Source organism: Falco biarmicus, chromosome 7 (genome assembly GCF_023638135.1).
Source record: "Falco biarmicus isolate bFalBia1 chromosome 7, bFalBia1.pri, whole genome shotgun sequence".
NCBI lineage: Eukaryota > Metazoa > Chordata > Aves > Falconiformes > Falconidae > Falco > Falco biarmicus.
This window is the reverse complement of record NC_079294.1, coordinates 9256154-9276330: the sequence shown is the minus strand read 5'-3', so window position 1 is coordinate 9276330 and position 20177 is coordinate 9256154. Positions and strand designations below refer to the sequence as shown.

At 47.9% G+C, this 20177-nt stretch overlaps 1 protein-coding gene across 5 annotated transcripts in view; it reads left to right on the top strand.

Annotated features, from left to right (window-relative positions):
- Window positions 1-1165: 1165 nt before the first annotated feature.
- The window catches only part of FLVCR2 (FLVCR heme transporter 2), a 41475-nt gene continuing 22463 nt past the window's right edge, over window positions 1166-20177 (top strand). For 3 of the 5 annotated variants that reach the window (XM_056345584.1, XM_056345581.1, XM_056345582.1), the window contains exons 1-3: window positions 1166-1791; window positions 15198-15339; window positions 16562-16702. In XM_056345584.1, the coding sequence (XP_056201559.1) occupies window positions 1297-1791; window positions 15198-15339; window positions 16562-16702 (778 nt within the window). In that variant the 5' untranslated portion in view covers window positions 1166-1296. The remainder of the gene's footprint in view (window positions 1792-15197; window positions 15340-16561; window positions 16703-20177) is intronic. The other 2 variants (XM_056345583.1, XM_056345586.1) reach the window with 2 other exon arrangements.

Sequence of the window (20177 nt, the reverse complement as noted above, 5' to 3'; positions counted from 1 at the left end):
ATCCCAGGTGAGGCTGGAGGTTTGCTGGCAAAGCTGCGGCCTGAGGAGGGGGAGTAGGAAGGTTTGCAGCTCTGCCCTGCGGTGCTTTCAGCAGAGCACATAGGGAAGGCTGCGCTGGCTCTGCTTGTCTCCAGCTGTGCTCCTTGCCACTCTGCTGGGAGTAGGAAACACAAGGGGGTGACAAGAAGTGAGCTCTGGGAGGATATACAGCAAGAACCACTGAATTTGCTCCTCTGGGAATAATTTATCCAAAGCTAAAGTGTCTACTTTTGCTCCTGGCCGTAGTCAGGTGGATAGCTGAGGACAGCGTTCCACAAAGTAAATACAAGCCTGAGAAACTTCACTTTTTCATTCTCTGACCCCAGCCTTTGTTTCAGGAGTATCGCATCCCAAAGACAGGTCATTGCTCCCATTTTTCCAAGTGAACTTTGAGCTGTATGTTCAATGCTGGAAGAGAGCTGAACAGCGCTAGCATGTAACCAAGCCCACATTTTAAAGCTCATGCCGAGTAATTGTACAATTCAGATAACACTATGTTAATTAAATGAACTGCAGGTCATAAGTGATCTCCAGGCAGGAATCCATCAGTGTGGTACATTGCTAAAGAGGAAAACAAGAGCTGACTCATTAACCGCAAGATCCCCATGAGGATGAAAACAAACATCACTTTTGGCTTTTGCTTCAGTTGCATTGAGATGTTTTGATTTTGACTTCACTGGATGTTTTCACTTTGTAGTGTGCCATGCCATGAAAAAAAAGTAATAAAAAAATCGGGAGCCAGCTCAAATGAAACCCAGGTTCATCCTCCGGGTGCCCACCCTGGCATCTGGCTGGGTCAGGCACTGCTTACAGGCACACGGCCTGCACCCAGGACACGGGGCTGGGGCCGGCTGTGTCCATCGGCCTCTCCCGCCCCGGGCCTCCCGCTCCCGCCCCGGGCCAACCGCTCCCGCCCCGGGCCAACCGCTCCCGCCCCGGGGCCGCTCGGCGAGGCCCGGCTGCGGCGGCCGTGGGGACGGGGCCGCTACCCCCCGCTCCACAGGTGCGGCGGCGGGGCCGGCCTTGCCCCCGGGCGGTGGGAGGTGCTTCCCGCCCCCATGCGGGGCGGGGCGGAGGGCAGGCCGGGCCGGGCCGGGCCGGGCCGGGGGCGGTGGCGGCGCCTCCCCGCGTGGTGGCAGCCAGTGAGCGCGGCGGGGGCGGCCGGGCGGGGTTTCCCGGCCAGGTGGGTGCCGGCGAGGAGCGGAGCCGGGCCGGGAAGGGCTGAGCCGGGCCGGGCCGGGGGCCTGCGCTGGCGGCATGGTGCGGCAGGAGCCTGCCGGGGCGGCGCGGGAGGCCGCCGCTGTCAGCGCCGAGGTGCGGCTGTCCCGGCGTCGCTGGGCCGTGCTGCTGCTCTTCAGCAGCTACTCCCTGTGCAACGCCTTCCAGTGGATCCAGTACGGCAGCATCCACAACATCTTCGTGCGCTTCTACGATGTGAGCGCCTTCGCCATCAACTGGCTCTCCATGAGCTACATGCTCACCTACATCCCCCTGCTCTTCCCCGTTGCCTGGCTGCTGGACAGGAGGGGCCTCCGCCTCATCGCCCTGGCCGGCTCGGCCCTCAACGCCCTGGGCGCCTGGGTGAAGCTGGGCAGCCTGAAGCCGCACCTCTTCCCCGTCACCGTCCTGGGGCAGGTCATCTGCTCCCTGGCCCAGGTCTTCATCCTGGGCATGCCCTCACGCATCGCCTCCGTCTGGTTTGGCCCCCGCGAGGTCTCCACCGCCTGCTCCATTGCTGTCTTCGGCAACCAGGTAACGGCCGCTGGCCTCAGCCAAGGCGGGGAGGGCGGCAGGAGACGGGCAGGGCCTGGAGGGCGGCAGCGGGGACGTGAGGCGCAGGCACAAAATTCCCCTTGGGAAACTCCTCCGGCACCTGGAGGGACGCAGCAGGGGCTGGCGGTGGGCCGGCACACCGAGGGCAGCGGGGCCTCAGGCTGCGAGGCTGGGGGCAGCGTGGGTGCTGGGTACGGCTCTGGCTCTGGGGAGTGTGTGGACTGGGGGTCTTCTCCAGTGCTGCCCTTCTCCTCCTCCGTGTGGGAATCTCCAGGCCAGGGCTTTGGTTCAGCGGAACCATGGATGGACTGGAGGGGAATGTGTGGTGCTGGGCAATGGGCTTTAGGCAGAGATTCCTGTAAACCTCCCATCTGCGGTGGCATCTGGACTTGACGCTGCAATATCCTCCCACTGACGACAAGATGGGACGAAGGAGGTTAGCTGTTTGCTGAAAAGAGTTCTTGTGACTGAGCCTTGGGGAAAAAGAGCTTAAGCACTATCATACCTGCTAAAAAGTAGGTACAGAGTTTCCACAAGCAGTTGCTTTGGGAAGAAACAAACCTTCCATCAGGTTAGGACGAGGCAAGCTCCCCGAGCACTCTTGTATCAAGGTGGGTCAGGGAGGCCAGCAGCCCGCAGTTGCTCAAGCTGTGGTGGGCTTTTCTTGTAGCCACCTAGTGCTCAGAGGAGATAATTTTTTCCACAATTTTGAAAGGACCAGGAAAAGAGCTTCTTGACCCTTGCACCAGAACACCCACTCATCCCTGTTGCATGAAGCAGACAGGCCAATAGTGTGATGCAATGGGGCGTAAGCGAAGCAAGTGTGGCTCTGCAATGCTGACGCAGAGATGAGGCAAGCAGAACCTGGCCTTAGCTGCTAGGCTGGACCTGTGCCCCTTGCTTTGAGACCCAATATACTACCCTGCATATATCTGTGCACCATCCTGGACCATCCTTGATTCAGCCTGTGTGTGGCTGCTATTCGGATTGCAATGTTTTGCAATTTGGGTAGTTTCTAGTGTGTGGTCCTTCCTCACAGATAACTGTGTGCAGTAGGTTTGAGGTCTCCTTTGCCCACATTCCTGGGTTTCTGTATTTATTTAAATACTGCTGAGGCAAAAAGAGGTGAATACTCGGAGACGGTACTTGAAGAGCTGAAGTTTGTGGAACAGCACTAGGGAATTAAGGAGACTGGTTTACATCTTTTGGAAAGAGGAAGCATGGTTTACATCTTTTGGAAAGAGGAAGCATACTTCTCTTTCTCTGCGTGAATCTACTTTACTCTTTGCTCTTATCACCCAGCCTAGTGGGCTGGTTTTTATGTGTTTTAAATGAGTTAGTGTGGAAGGCATTTAACTTGGCATGAGCACTCTGCTGATTTAGGAGTAAATAAGTAACTGAGCATTTTGCTGTCAGATTTTTTTTTTTGATTGTTTAGGTGCAGTAACTCAACCGTATGTGTAAGAAATCCAAACAATGAGGTTTTCAGCCTCTGCTATATGCCTGTGTGGTATCCTCATTGTCCTAAAAGGAGTGGGTTAGTATAATGGTTGTGAAAAGCAAACTTTGGCTACACTGGTGCTCTGCACGCTGCCCTGGGGGTTGAAATGACATGGCAATGAGACCTCAGTTTAGTACATAGTCTTTGCTTTGTAAGCCCAGACTTTCATTTTAGAGAATTGGAGAAGTCAGAAATGGCAGTGGCTTAAGGCAGGGTGTACTCCATAGGAAGGACCTATTAATTCCCTTAGTCAAGGGTCCTGAGGTGCGTAATCACAGTGAGTGAAAAGTAGCTGTTTTGTTTGCTGTTGATGTTGAGCGGGGTGAAGAAACAGAGGCATCCTTTTATCCTGACTCTGCAGTTAAAGACTGTGTTTTAGGGAGTGTTAGCAAAGGATATAATATAGCGGGTTTGTAATTGCAGTGTGCCAGTATGGCAAATTATTCCCTATGCTCATTCCTCTGCAGCTGTATGACAGTTTTCCTTTCCTTGCCACGTCAGTTACAAATCATCAGGGTGGAAAACTCTGTCGTGAGTTGTTACCATGACGGTGATTATTGAATGCCGAGCACCAGTGTCCCTCTACATCAAGAACTGCAGCCAGCTACATGGAGGAGTGGGGCAGTGTCCCTGCTTCTCTGATACACTTGCTGTCTTTCTGCTCCTACCCTCTCAGCCTTAGGCAGCACTTAAGCAGCACTGTCCCGAGGAGAACCCTGCCTGCTGGTTCACGAGGACCTGCCAGGGTGATGTCTCCTCAGGATGCTGTTGCTGCTTGCTGAGTGATGGTAACCTTCAGGTTCAAAGTTAGCCCTGGAGAGTAAATCATTGAATCAGTCAGACTGGGTATGAAATATCTTTTATAAAACAAACCAACCCTAGCAGATTATCAGATTCTCCTCACTTGTTTCTGGTCATGTGCTGGCTGTGGTATCTGAAGTGCAAAGAAGGCTTAGATTGAGCACTCCTGAATCAAAGCTGGAGAGCTTCTAGAAGAGAAGAGCATCAACACCTGTGGAAGAAGAGATCACATTCTCTTGTTTACCTGCTGCTGGTTTTTATGACATTTTACTTTTCCCCATTTTAACAGGGAGATGCATAGGGTTTTCTGTTCTTTTTCATTGTGCATCTATGGGGAGGTGTAGAATGACGTTTACTTGCATGTTGGATAATTTGGCATTAAAATGTTAGTGTTACTAAAATATTACCAGCATCTCATTGCTTAAAAGACTAGGAAAAATCTACATGGGGTCTTTTCCTCAGGCTGAAAGTCTAGGGTAAGGGACCAGAAGTGTCTTGGAGAGTTCACTGATGTCCTTCAGATGTGTTTTGAATATTGGGCTGAGTATGTCTGACACGCTTGTGAAATACAGCTGTTAGTAGTAGCGTGTGCGCTACATTCTCAGTAGTGTCACTTGTGGAGGAGCTTGGTGCCGGGCATCTACATGGATTCCCATGCACAAGAGGTGGGCAGGAGAGAGCGGTTTGTGTAAGGCCATACATTTAGTGTATTGATTCATCAGGCTGTTCCCTATTTAGGGCCACGGTTCAGACCTGACGGGTTGGAGCAAACGGGCTTCTGATTTCTGTGTTGGAGGGAAACTGTCCCCTTGTCCTCTCTGCTGACAGGACCAAAGCGGGAAGAAATGCTGACGTATTAGCATTTGCAGGAGTATGTCCTTGCTGGAGCAGCAGGCCTTGCCCTTCCTTTGACATACTTGCTCTTCTGTCTTTTGGAGATGAAGAAACACGGTGCTGTGGCATGACAGCACTAACATGGTGGTGAGGGATGTTTGGATAACGAGTTAAATTCTCATGGCTTTTTGAGATCTATAAACTGGAGCCTGGGTGGCCAGGTAACCAGCTCTCTGTTTCAGCTTCCATGGTGTGTGCTGGACTGCTGTGCTTGGGCCATGCGTCTTCATGCATCATTCTTACCGCTATATCTCCCTGTTGTCGCTTGGTGGGCAAGGGACATGGGTGGCATGCAGTAACTGGGAGTGTGTAACTGTGCTGCACAGGGGCAATGAAAGAACATCTGTGTTTGTGACCTTGTATTGCCACCAGTGGTGGTAATTTTTTTGATTGAAAGAGACCTTGTTCCTGGCTTGTGCCATTCTGACAAAGAGAAACAAGCAGCTGATGGGCTTGGGAGTGAGGATGCAGGTGTGTTAGATGATCTTTCTGCTGCAGTTTTGCCTCTTCACTTTTTGACAGGGATTGATGAAGGGTGTTGGTGTGGTTTGGGAGGAAAGAAGCCTTCAGCTTCATATGAAACTCTGCCTCTGGGGGAAAAATGATGCAGCACCGTACTGATGTTCTGGTCCTTGTTCTGATGCAGCTGGCATGTGACTTCAGACATTTAGGGCTTCCGTAACAGACAGCCTGAGGCAGAGCTTTGAGGTGCTATCTGCAGACTGATGGGGCTATCAGTCTGGCAGTGATTAGATGATGGCTTTTAAAGTGGACAAACTGGATTATAAACCCTGAAATGTGCTCCCTCCTGATGGGTCCTTTCCTCTTGTGAACTGGGGGAAAGAGTCTTCATGGGGTAGTGGGTGGGAGGGTGTTGCTGAATAATCTGGTCTGCAGTACCTGAATTGCCATTGGTTTTGTGCTGTTTGTGCTGAGCATGTGCTGCTATTTGCCTCACTGCTAACTGTTCTGTACCTTTTGCCCTTCAGGGAAGCCAGCATCTGAAAGTCTAAGAAGTGGTGTAGAAATGGAGCACAACCTGTGGATTTCCTGTCTTCGAGTGGACTTCTAGATCTCTTTGGCTGTTCTGTCCCTGCTGGAGGTTCCCCAAGTCTTCAGATGAGATTTGGTCCCTGTTAGAAATAGGGCAGGTGGTGGTCTGCCTCACATCCCTCTGTAGCTTGGCCCTGTATCTCCTAGGGTTTTAGCTATTAGAATAGAGAAGACTTTAGCAAGGAACCAAAAGAAGCTGGTAGTGGCAGTAGTTAATGGTTGACATTCTCCAGCCCTGGATCCTTTCCCCTGTAAAGAAGGGCAGGGTGCATCAGAGCAGTTGGATTACAAGGAGTGCTGTGTGGCCAGCTCTCCGAGATCCTGGATGTGGCTTACTGTGGGAGGGTGTGCTGACCAAATAGCAACGTGGCTTTCTCAGGAATGCCTAATTTTCTGTAAATGGACACTGGAGCCTGAAATGAACTTTTTATACTCATTTATCTGGTGCTCCTTTCCCAGCCGTACAGCAAAGGCAGCTCCCCCTTCTCCCTCACAGAAGCAGTAGGCTTCTGGGTTACGTTCTGTGGAAGTTGCATGGGAGTTAAATGAATGGCTGCAGTGTTTTTGCTGGGAGGGGCTGCTCTGTGGCACCCTCAGCACTTGCCCCTGCAGGACCCCTCGGGGATGGCTATGTTTGATGACTGTAATAAGTCCTTGACCAAAGTGTTACATCCCAACTGAGGATTCCAGCAGCAGCTGAGGTATCTGTCAGAGCTGAAACCCCTCCCTTCAGCTTTACTCTTTTATCTACTGCTGTTGTTTTGCTGCGTTGCATTTTTTTCCCAGTAAACTGGGGGAAGGTGCATTCAAGGCTGAGAGGCCCTGAATGACTTGCATGAAGAAGTAGTTTTCATCATATTAAGCAGTATGAGATGACGCCACAGAAGCAGAAGTGTGTTGAGGAAGGGAGTTGGCCTTGCTTCCAGAAGAGCTTTAATTGTGCAAGTGCAGTTTGAAAAAATACATTATCTCCCACATCAGTGGGAGAGTAAAAAAGAGCCTAAGCCCTATCTTATCTTGTCACAAGGCCTGGACTACAATTTTTCCTTTCACAACTTGGGTCCTTTCTGCTTCTTAAAACACTGCAAGAAAGGTGACTAAACTGGTTCCCAAACATTTACGTATGTTGACTTTCTGACTATTTGGATTTCACAGGTTCTTTTAGTTTTGCTGTCAGTGGTATGGAAGAAGCATATCCTGGACAGCAATCCATACAAAAATACGCTGGGTAGGAACTGTCAGCTTCTACTTTACACAGCTCTTCATCTGAGTATTTTCAATTCTACTGTAGCATTTTATATAGAAAGGCAGCTGGGACCTGTGCTGATAGCAAAGGACTGGGAAGCTGACGATAGGAGTCAGGGTGTGAGAAGGGGGTGGCTGTCTGCTTTCTGCAGATTGCGATACGTGAATTGTAGGGTCAGAAAGTTTAGCTGCTCCTGTAAAAACGTCATGGTTATAGCGTGGGAGGCACCTACAGTTAGAAAAGGAGGGCGCACCACAGGGCAGAGCTTTGTCCTGCAGACAAGAGTAGAGGAAGAGGCTGTGTTGCCCAGGGCTTTGGAATAGGTACCTCCTCAGAGGGGTTCCGTGAGTGAATGGAAATCCAGGTCTGCTGCATTTAATTATGCTGGCAGAACTGTCGGACAGGCATCTGGCACGGGTCCTGTGTGTTTTGACCTTGGTTCAGAGTTCCCCTCTCATACATGTAACAGCAATGCAGTGAGGAGAGCCCTTCTGTTCCCCTTCATAAGGGCTTTCTTACTCCAACAAGAGGTGCATTGTTCAGATCCAGCAAACTCTGCAGCTTCCCCCTCCTCCCACCTGTCAGATGTATCCTTTTGCCGCTACCAGTTATGTTCTGCATCTTTGCACTGGTTTGTGTTACAGGGTAGCTGGTGTGGGCTTTGTGACACCCTGATCTAGTCTCAGCTGTTACTGAACAGCACAGACGTTGCTGTACTTGGCTTGTGCATTTTGTCTGTAAGATTTTTGGAGAGACAAACTATTGTGGTAGTGGTGATCGGAGATGGAGGTTTCTAGAAGGACAGCAGTTGCAGTGTGCAGGCTTCCTACTCTTCACTGAGAACCTTATCTTCCCTGGTGATAATATTGTCGGGTCAGTTCTCATCGTTCATTTGGGGAATCCCAACAGGATTTGTTTCTAAGCTCTTGGTATCTGAAGCCACTTATCTTAGAACCAAGTATAATTAAAAAAATACAAAACAAAACCCCAAACCACTTTTACTGTTGTGTCTGGAGAACAACAACTTGAAAATGTGAAGCCCTGTAGACTTAGATGTATCTGTCAGAAAACACGGACATCAGTGTGTACAGCAGGACCGACTTGTTAAAATGATGATGTCAGTCATTATCTTCCAAAGCATGGTAGTCCCTCTGGTTTTCTAGAGCATTCTTCATCTCTGTGTTCCTTGGTTGATGTGGGTGTTGAGGATTAGAGGTAGCATTGTGCGTTCTGTAAGTAAATGGTTCAAGACTGGTATTGCATCTCTCCAGCAGTTACGTGAATCTTTCTGCTCCCCTGCTTTCGGAGGCAGTGGAGGAGGCTCTGTTAGAAATGGAGGGGTGGCCCTGGAGGGAAACGGTTGGTGTGACCCTCAGAAGACTTCTGGCAGTGGCACTGTGTGTGTGGCTCAGTGTAGGGCTGCCAGGAGGGAAGCATTGGTTTTTTATTCATGCTTTAAAACATTGAATTTGGTGGAGTTTCACAAATGTCCTTCAAAGAGAGGTTTGCAGTGGGTACTTTAGATTCTTCTATTTCTGTTCTCCAGGCTGATCTGGGGTGGTGGTGGTGTGATCAATGAGTCAAAATGAGTGTTAAAAGACGCTCTTCTGGGAGTGGAAAGGTAGAGGAGCTCCAATGGTGTGTTGACAAAAGCAATGGGCTCTCTTTGCTGAGAGCAGGTGAAAAGTGCTCAGGGAAGGACAGTAAAAGAGTGTGTCCTCTTAACTCTCTGAAGTCTTGGCTTGGGAACTTGCTGAGATTGTGTTGAAATCATAGTGTCTGAAAAGCCTGTTGCATGGTGTTTATCGATGCGTAAACGTCAATATTTTGATTGCTATAGTTCCTGTCCATTTGGCCAAACTAGTATGCTGCTGGCCCCAGGGTTTCCTGGCACTCGTGCCTGTGCCGGGCCTCTTGGAACTTCGCATCACATTTCCCTTCCTCCCTCCTGATTTCAGTATTTGTAACAGCAGAGTTAGCAGTTTGGTGTGTTTGTGAGCGAGCAGCATGGGGTTTCTGTTGAGTTGTTCTGTTTTACTCCTGGATGAATACCCTCTGGTCCTGACGCCTCATAGATGAAATCAGTTGAAATAAATTGATTAAGATCTTCCACTGATAGCACTTCAGATTTTTGCCATGCGAAGAGATTCTGTTGATGCAGAAATCTCCCATAAATATCGTGTCATGAACACGGGTGCAAGACTTCATATAGTTCTCCCTTTTTCTTGAATGTTCTCCTTCCACAGTGATCATCTTTTGGCCCTGCAGACTTTCTGGCAGGCTTCCTGATTTTGCTGTGTTTTGACTTAGTTTGTAAAGTTGTTCCCCTGCCTTTTTTTGCCTAATAATGGTTTTACTTTAGTCTGGTCCAGCTTGCTCTCTTTTTTTCTTTGCTTCAAGGAATAATGCCTGGGTTTTGAACTGGATGGTGGTTGGTGTTTTTATTTTGGTGGTTTTTTGGTTTTTTTTTTTGTGTGTGTGTTGGTTGTTTTTTTTCTCCCAGCTGTGGTTCCTTTAGTCTGTTCTAAAATCTTTTGCTAATATTCTCTAGGCTTACACTGAGCCTCTGATGCAGTGTCTTTACAGCCTTAATGGTGCTTGCAAGCATTTAATTTCTTTGGCTTTTTTTTTTTGTTTAATAATTTCATTTTAACAAGCTTTTTCCCTTTCAGGCAGCTCCCTCTTGCGAGTTAAATACTGCCATAGTGCTTTGGAGGGTGTGTTTTTTTGTTGCTGCTGCAAGGAAGCTGAATTTGAGTGCAGTGCAGAACTGTTCTGTAATATTGATTGTGGTCACACTGTGCTGTTCTAGGTCTAAATCACAAATTGTGCTGCCTCTTATAGGTTATCCTCAGAAAAGAGTATTTATGGAATCAAAAAATGCAGTCTCTGCATCACCCCTGTCACTTAGCCTGCAAGGGCATTGTCGAAATTTCTCACTGTAGTATTTTTCTGCCTTTGCAGTACCTCTCTCTTTCTATCTTTTAACACTTTAATTGACCTTCTGGGTTTGGTGGTCTCTTCTGTCAATATTTGTGCTTACTTATGGATTTTTATAGGGCTTCTGTATTCCTGTTGCTGACTCTTAGTTTTCTTTGAGGTGGAGACCCACTCCTCCATTGATCATTCATTTACTATTTTTATGCTGATACTGCACCGATTATCTTCCTGCAGCAGACTCTTCGTATTCAAACAGCTAAACTTAAATTAGACATCCCATTTTCCATTTCAAGATTTCAGGTACGTTTATACCATCTTATTAGCCACTTGCTCTTGGTTTTGCGCTTGAATCTTGAATATGGTGTTGTTGTTGGGATTGGTCCTTGACAAAATTCAGGTAGGAAATGCATTCCTTCAATTCTTTATCAGCCTTTAAAGAATAAGGTATCTGAACAGTGCACTCTGCTGTAGTTGTTGACTTCCCTGGTATTATGTTTAAAAATTACCCCAAAGTCACCTTGAAATAAAGTGCTAGCAGCCTGGCTCCTGAGGACAGATTCTTGGACATCAAGACAGTGTTGTGTGTTTTAGGTGTAGGGATGCTGAATGATGTGCTAAATTTTGGGAACTAGAGCTTATCTATATAGGTCTTGGAAACCTTTCTGCCTGTACAAAAGTTGGAGATGCTAATTTGTATGCTGGTGAGAGGGACTGCACCCTGAACTGTAATGACTGATGGATGGTCTCTGTGAGGAAGGTAGCACACACTGTTACAGCACCAACCTTGTTTTCACGTTGCTATGTTTTCCTAGCCATGATGTGATAGGTATGAAGGGAGACAAGTTATTTTTCCCTTGCTAAGACATCTTTAAATTTTCTGGTTAACTGGTTACAGTGCTGTCTGTTTGGCTGATGGTGATGTGGGTACTAGCCTGCTGAGAACCAGGCTAAAGATCTCCTTGGGAAAGGTAAAGTACCCGCTGTATAATACTCATTGTGTTGTTGAGAGCTTGGCTTCATTGCTAAAAATGGTATGAATAATCAATCCAGGGTCTGTGATTATCCTCCAGGAAATCTTCAGTTTTAGTCAAGTCGAGGAGCCTCATTTTCATAGGATGAGTAACATTAGTTGCTCTGAAATACAAAATGTAGCTCCTATTGCTATGACTGCTGGGGTTTTTTTCCCCTCTATCACCTAGTCCTTCTCAAGGGTTTAACAAACTCCTGAGGGATAAAAGTGATTCCTTTTTTGGGAGGGGAAGGGAGAGTACAAAACATTGATTTATGGTTAGAGAAATAGTTCAGATCTTCTGAAAAGACAACAGCAGTTTCCAAGAAGGCTTGAGTAAGTTAGTGTCCTGTTGGGTAAGTGATGACTATGTGACTACCCAGTAAAGGATTTCTGAACAATTTGCAAAACAGATTCTCAATGCCCTCTCTGCTAGGTACATCAAGGGAATCCTTACTTTGGTCCTGGAGAAACTTAAATAAAGCCTGAATCTCTCCTTTCTTATTCTTGTTTCACTATGGTTCAGCACCTTGTGGAATTAGCATGTGATTGCAGAGTGCAGGAAGCCAAGAAGCACCTAGGACAGGAATCCTGCCCAGTTCTTCCAAGAATGAAGTGCTGGTAAGACAAAGGAGCAATTTCCAGGGAGGTATGTATTTATAGACCTTATTTGGTGAAAGGTGGAGGTGCATGTGTGAGACCTGGTATATAAGACCCAGTAGGACTCTTCCCTTGAATGGAAAGGAGCAATGCTGAGAGTCTTTCCCTTGACCTTTGGGAATGATAAAGAGATAGGAGTGAAGCCCAGTGTGGCTGTGTCCTGGGCTAAGCAGGCATGCCAGAGCCACAGGCTTGCACTTTGGTGACAAGCAGGGCAAAACAAACATGCTGCAGAGACAAACCGGCTTCCACCCTCTAGGGGTGATCTCTCTGAACATCTGTTTGGTGCAGTTGCCTTTTCTGTGCAGCTGCAGGCTTCTTTCCCTTGGGCAGAGGAGGAGGAGGCATGCAATTTAATGAAGATAAGGGCTTGAAGCCTCTAAGCTAGCTGATAGTTGTGCTTATTGGGAGTCAGTGAACCTCAGAGATCAGTGGGCAGTGCAGAGGAGAGCAGACGTGACTCACTGTGACAAGAGGCTGGGGATAGGCCACATCTGCACAAAGTTGAGCTCTGGCAAGTTTAGTCCTGTGTCAGAGGCTGCCTGTGCTGTGTGGGTGTTAGGAAGGTTCAGCCTTCTAATGGTCTCTTAAATTTCCTCCTAAGCTCTTTCAGTCCCTGACTTGCTATCTGGGACAGCACAACTTATGTCTGTCTTCAGTCCATATAACCAACCCCTGAATGTTCTCATTCCTGACAGTGCCCTGAACTAGTGGGGCACACCTGTGATCTCTTGGTGACTCTTCCCACCGGCTCCCTCTGATGTCCCAGCACAAAGAATGGACTCGGCACAGATGCCTGTTGCTGATCCGGACCCAGGCTGTTCCAGGTCCCAGTGGAGGGCACTGTTTGACACAGAAGTTTGGCCAGACGTGGTTGAAAATTACTTGTTCATAAGCTAAATAGGGTGTCTGAGTCTAGCAGATAGCTCTGTTTGAAACATAAGCATTCTTCCTGCCTCAAAAATCCACCAGCTGGATGTATAAGGGAGGGAATTTGTGGAGAGTTTTCCAGGGCTGATTTTTATCCCAACTACCAGATATGGTACCTGAAATGTATTTGTTCTGAAATGTATTTGATCTTGATCCTGGCCAGTGAGTAGACCTTCCAAAATAAGTCCATCGGCATCCCAGAAACATGGAGGAGATATGACAGAGAAAGCATGCAGAAAGCACAAGGAGTTTTTGCTGGAAAGCAGCCCAGGCAACGTGTCTGCACTTGTGCCTGGGTTACAGGGCTCCTGGGTCGTTCCACTCTGTATGCTGGCATGCTTGGCTGTGGTTCATGGGCAGCATGCTCCTTGCCTTTCTTAGTCTTTGCTTTCCGTACCTGTAGAGTAATAGACCCTTTCCAGGGACTACGAAGACATCAAGCACTGCAGAATCCTTCTGTAGGGCAGCAGCTGGTTAGTGGTGCTGTCGTGCTGCTGTTCAGTCCTCACTGAGGCATAAACAGTATCCTCTCAAGTCCATTATCTTGGGACAACAGGTCGTGGTGGTGCTAATTGATTCCTATTGATCTAATGTTTCTTACATGGAAGTAGTAAATGCAGTGGGCTTAATTTGACTATATCCTCAGTTCCATGTTTTGCATTCTCCTACCACCTCTCTTAGTGTGATGAGGGCAGCGGATCTATAGAGGCTGTATTGGTGTAGCATGAATAACTACTGTGGGTGGGATTTTTCTATGCTGCTAGACTGTACTGGTTCAGTTAGCGCTGTTCTGGTACTCTTCATGCTTTTCTGTCTCCAGGCAAATGGTACAGTCTGCAAAAGAGATTGGAAATCTCCTTTTCAGGCAAGGATGAAAATGGCTGCATGGCCATCTGGTATCTCTCTTGGGTGCTTTCTCAGTCCTTCCATCTATTGGAGGCTGTTGTGTGTGCCTTGTCACTGTCCACAACAGCGGACATAGACTTAAATCAGGAAATAGCAAAAATGAGGGTGTTGCGAAACAAAAAATTGCTTTTGCCCTAAACCGGGGTGAGTGTGCAGAGCATTAAGAGCAAGCAAGAGCTGAGCTTGAGCATGGCTTTTCTTCTGATATCTGAGAGGGCTGCAACTGCTGGGCGGGGCCAGGGAACAGGTAAATACATGGTGCTTGGGAACCAAATGATGATTAAAATGCAGCCACAAACAGTGGAACACAAAGCGGGGTGGAGGGAAGTGGTTTTTTTTAGGCTCCCCTTGTGTTTAGATTATGCATGAATGTGCTGAGTGCACTTTGGGACTCACTTTATGAGGTGTGCTCATAAGCACCAAAGTAGCTATTTGTTACCTCTCCCATTTGAGGGTGGCATTGAAGGTCTGTGCCACTGTCAGTCCCATTTATCAGTGTGGCAAAATCTGTGCTGCTGCAGCTCCTTGTCACTATCCTAGAGAAATAGCTGTGGAGTTAAAAGCCTTAATGTCCTCCCTAAAGTGTCAGCTGCCACTGCAGGGGCTCCCCAGCTGGACGTGTGGGGCTCTTAGCACAGTGGAGGCCAGAGCTGCAGGGGTTTCATTGTGCAGCCCTTCAGATCAAGCATTTTATCCGGGTGCAGTTGCCAAGCCCCATTACACAATCTTCATGTTTAGGGTACATGCCGTCGTGCTTCCTTTGCTCTCAACCTTGATGTTTTTCTAGGTTCACCTATTGGTCACAGGGTGAGCCTTGTCTTGGGAGGGGGCTCATTAAGAAACAGCGTCATAAAGTGGCTGAACCAGATTAATATCTCCCTCATTAGGAGTGAGCAGGTTTCTGTCTCCGCCGTTGCGCTTGTCTGGCTGGAAAATAAATTAACCCATTAATAAATTAACACATTAACCCAGCAAAGAATCGTGGTGAGTTTTGATGGTCTTGTTTTCTGCTGTTTTTGATGAGCAAAATTGGATTACCAGTTGATCAGGCCAGCACCAGAGCAGGTGCAAGGTAGAGTGGGATGTGTGTATGGACAGGAACATACATGTGTGTGGGAGGACAGGGGAAGCAAGTCCTTCATCTTGGTGGAGGCAGGTATTCATTCTGCTCAATTCCATTGTAATATGAATGAATATCCTGACAGTTGCCTTGAATATCCTGACAGTTGCAAGTGCAAGGGGGTGCTTCTTTTGACGTAATTGCAATGGGTAGCTGGCTTTTATCTCTCAGTTGTTGGGTGGTAAAGAAGACTTTCAACTTGGTTGTGAAATTGGATTACTCTCAGTTGAGCCCTTACTGGGCATCAGGGGGCTGGGCTGTGGGTTGGTGGCAGTGTTGTGGTTCCATGTCACACCTCTTCATGTCCTCTTTCTCTCCTGCTCAGCTCGGCATTGCTGTGGGCTTTCTGGTCCCTCCAGTTCTGGTTCCCAATGTGGAGGATGTGGAGAAGCTGGCCTACCACATCAGCATCATGTTCTTCATGACCGCAGGTGTGGCCACAGCCCTATTCATCCTGGTCATTATAGGTAAGGAGGTGGGAGCATGCACGTGGAACCACGTGGGACTGAGAAAATCAGCCTCTGTGTGTGAGGGGCCTGTGTCCTAGGAAATGGGCTGGGGAGGTCATCTGGGGATGTCTCCTAGCATGCAGCTGACAGGGTCATGCAATATCATTTATTGCTGCTTCAAGCCTTTGATGAACAGCAAATGCAGAAGGGAGTACAAGAGATTGTGAGTGAGCCTGCCAAAGTGTTCATTTCATCCTTTACCTGCATAATAAAACACTGGTGTGAATATGGCCTTTAAAAGCCAACAGAAATTTTCAAAGGTTCACAGTCCTCTTGCCTGCAAACAGGGTGCTGGGCTTTGGGTTATGTCTTGGATCTGACTAACTCTTAAGGGCAGGGAGAAATGGGCAGGTTATATGGCATCATAGAAACAAGCTGTTCCCAGGAGAAAAAAAAGGTTACCAGTTATAATGGGAGAGAAGGAAGCATTAAGAGCAGTAGCCGGACACCAGAGGTACAGTTCCTCTGCTTAACATGTGAAGTGGAAGCCAGATCTTTAACATGAAATGCTGGCATGCTCACTGGAGAGCTGAGCTTGTCTGTTGAACTCTGTGTAATTTATTTTTTTTTTTAATAGGCACATCTTGGCAGCTTGTTCATGTTGCCTGGTGGCTGAATCAGATGTAGACTTTAAAGAATCTGGGGCAGGGAATAGACAAGTTACAGAAGTGGCTGTCTAGCACCTGGTACAGCAGTATCGCCTTTGACTGGGATTTCTGCATGCCACTTTAATGCTGCTTAGGGACAGCAGATGGCTTGGCCAGCCTAAGAACTGCCAGGCCTGAAATAAAACCTGGCATAGGTCATGGCTCCCTAGGCACTGGGCACTGCAGGGCACCAGGCCATGTTTGCGAGCTGGATTTTCCCACTCCACTTTTGCATTTGTAACTCCACACAACATTTTTGCAGCAACTTTGTTGCTGCCAGACACTGTCTACACAAAAAGCTAATTGAAGGCAAGTGTTTCCCCAGCAGCAGGAGTTATTTTTGGAGAGACCCCGTTCCTTCCTGTTTGTGGAGAAGTTCATGCATGGAGACCAAAACTTAAGGGTGGCGGTGTGTTTTGTAGACTTGGTTTTACTAGCCCCTCTGCCATCCCTCAAATGGCTCTACCCACAGTGTGTGCTCAGGCTCCCTGATTGCACTGCTACAAACAGGTGTGCTTTGTGTCTGGTTTCAGTCTTCAAGGAGAAACCCCCACACCCTCCGAGCCGAACTCAGGCCTTGATCCAGTCAAGACCAACAGAGGAGTATTCCTACGTGCAATCAATCCTCCGTCTGCTCCGCAATGCCAACTTTTTGCTGCTTATGGTCACTTACGGTAAGGTCCAGCCTTTCTTGTGTGCAGTTATCATCACTTAGACATGCTTAGCTTCTCCCTCCTTCTCTGTCCTCTGCTGGGAAGGTAGCTGGCCTGAGTTTTTTTTTAGGGGAGCGTAAGGATAACTGTGCTACCACACATACCAGGAGTCCTTCTAGCCCAGTAATCTCCAGCAGCGGTACAGGAAAATGCCTGGGGAAGAACAAAAGCAAGGCAAGTACACAGAGGACAATATGCTCCCACTACTGTTCTCCCAGTCTTAGACTGTTTTCTGCTTAGGGAAATCCCCTTAGCCTGTTGTCTTTTTTTTTTCCTAGTCACTTAGTTGCTTGCAATGAATTAACCTAAGTGCTTACCTAAGATATATGGAGCTGTGTCTGAGTGCAAGTCACAGCAATGAGTAAAAGTCACTTCCCAAGGCAAGGGTATGGCTGCCAAGGATCCCGGTGGAGGTCATGTGGAGCATGCAGATGTGCAGACTGCATCAGCTTCCTTGGAAGTCTCTATGAAGCAAATGGAAGGAAGGATTGGAGGACATCTTCTCTTGCCAGCTGTCCTTGCACACTGGGTTTGTTGCTTACCGCTCTTTGGCAGTCTTGGTCTGTTTCTCTGAGGGCAGTGCAATGTGTTGAATCTGTTCCTGAGGCTGAATTGTCATATGGAAAAGTGTTTTTTCTGTTCAACAGAAAGGCCATCATGATCTATGCTTGGCTGCATAATAGGATATACTGTAGCCAGCTAGCCTGCAGGGACTTCTGTCCTCACTTCCAGCCAGCTTGCTGTGGAAGCTCCTCAGGGGCAAAGTTAAATAGTGCAGGAAGTTCTGCCAGCAGTTGTGCCTAAAGGACCTGGTGGATGAGTAGCCAGGATGGAAAGTGAGATGGTGGCTTTGTACCTGCTGAGTGTGCTAATGGTCTTTGGAGTTGCTGAAATCTCTGCTCCCTTCTCAGTGCAGTAGTCTTCTGGAAATGCCCCTCTCAGATGGCCCTTAAGCTCTTGGTTTGCATTGCAGCTGCTGTTTTTGGTTTTTTTTCTGTTTTTTTCCAGGGGGTTTGATATTAGGTGATCTTTGAAGTCCCTTCCAACCCAAAACATTCTATGATTCTATGATAATACATGATGTCCTCTTAGAAGATGGAGATAGAAAAAACTGTCAGGCAGACTATGGAAGTTGGATTTTGTCATCTACTTAGTTCACACTTAACCTTCAGGGAAAATAAAGAAGAAAGCATTTGTTCCAATAGATCTGAACAAGTCCTAGAGCAGAGAGGAGGGCTCTGAGTACGAAGAGGATGTTTAGAATCTGACATCTCTGGGATAATCCCTTTCTGATGGTCACAAACAGTGTGGAAAGGCTGTTCAGTGGCTCACAATTCAGTCTGCCTTCCTGCTGGTCTGTGCATTTATTCTGTTCCTCTCTGTGTGAGCTTCAAGTCAATCTCCAGCTTGATTTGCAGTGGTGACTGTTACTCAGAGAGGGAACTATGCTGTGAAACTTCTTTTTTTTTTAAAAAAAACTAGTCTGGCTTTAAAATGGGGAAAGATTTTCCTACTCAAGTCAAAAGTTATGTTGGCCAAGATGTAAGACATCTGCAGCCACAGGAGTGTAACTGAGTCATCCTCCCTAGCTAACACAGAGATACCTGCAGCATCTCTTAGCTTTTGTATTAGCATATGTGTGTCAGGGGAGAGAGGGGGAAGCCTGCTGCTTGTTCATCTCGCCTGGCTGTAGAAAGAACGGGGGTCCTTACATGATGCCAGAGTCTGCAGACTCTGAGGTCTTGATATTACCAGCAGCTGCCAACTCCTTTCCTGTGGTAAGACTTGCAGTGCTGGAAAAATCGGTGGCGCTGCAGCTATGTTAGTGTTAGTGAACTGTTTGTCAGGAAAACCCTCAGCCAGCCTTTTCCCAAAGGCTGCAGACGCTTCCATAAAGCTGAGGCATAACATGGAATGGGCAATAAGAAATTCTGAATTTATTGGGTTGGGCTCTACACTGGAGAGCATGTTGCTACTGGGAGGCAGTAGCCAGGAAAAGGGTGGGAAAGGCTGCTAAAGTGGGAGTGATGAGACAGCCCCAAAGAATCATCATTTGGAAAGATGATGGTGCAGTGAGGAGGAGGAAGAGCAGTGAGATCTGCATAAGGAACCATTGTGCAGGAGGATGATGAAGGTGAAGAAGAGGAAGACCAATAGTCTGGCATGCAGGCAATGAGCTGTTTAGCTATAGAAGACTTGGGTTCTACTCTGAGGCTTAATAAGGGCTCCTTTTGGAGCTGTAGGCAATAAACTTTCCCTTTCTGGCCTCTGTGAAATAGAGGAGACACTGTGAGGTCTCAAGAATGTTCTTCTACAGCACGTTACAAGCAAACCATGGTAACTAGCTAATGAATCAGGTGGGGCTGGACCTTCGGATGTCCTGCTCCCAGCTAATAGTACTGGTTTTCCTCAGCTGCATGGGCAATGGGCACTGCCCCACTGGAAGCAACTGTTGCCTGTTTTACGGGCATCGAAACAGCTGTAATTCACAGAGAAACTTCACTGCAACTGTGACATGTGAAATGCCTACAGCTTTTGCCAGCCCTCACAAATGCAAATTCGGCACATTGTCTTGATTCTTAGAATATTTTGCCTGACTCTGGTGCCAAGTGTTGCTGCCAACTCTGCATCGCTTTCTGCCCAGCTTGGGAGCAGGGGCCCTTCTCTCTCTTGGAAATCGTGTGCATCAGAGAGCTGCTGTGAAGCTGGCGTACTGACAGTATCAGCTACCAGAGCAGCGTCTGGCTGTCCTCACAAGGCTGCTGTCCTCTTGGCTCAGCAAGAAGTAGAGGTACACAAATGACTGGTCTATGTTTATTCTCAGCTTTGAAGTGAAGCCGTAGTGGGTAGAGGGATGGTGCTGATCTGCCACACTCCCATGTTCCGGCACTGCAGTTTTTGGTGTCTCTAGTGAGCAAGGTGCTCCAGAGGTGGAGATAGGATGAAGCTGAGTTAGGCTCTTGTGGGCTGTTTTGCCATAGCCAAGTGTCGCAAAGAGCCAGCTTTCAAGACTGGAGGGTGCCCTCTTGCTGTGGGCTCTCCAGTTGCTCTCCTCTCTCTCTGGCTGCTGCCCCTTCTGGGTTTCCAGCCTTTTTGAGTAACTTTTGGAAAGTATTAGGTGGATTCCTCCTGCCTAAAGAACGTGTTGCTCTGCTTACTAGCCTCTCCTGTAACCTGACACGTGCTTTTGAAGCAGGGAATGTTGTCACAGGCAATTGTGATCCCCTTGTTTGGGATCGCTTGCATAAGATTCTTCATCTGTTCTCTGTGCCATGAAGCTGTGGAGTGAGCTCTGCTTAATGTTGTCAGAGATGGCATGTGAAGGAAGTGTGATACCCCCTTCAGCTGCCAATCTTGAGGCTCCTCAGAGTGCTTCGTGAGCTATGTAGGGCAATGCGTATCCAGTGTCGCATTGGAGGAGTGGGCTAGGTGCAGG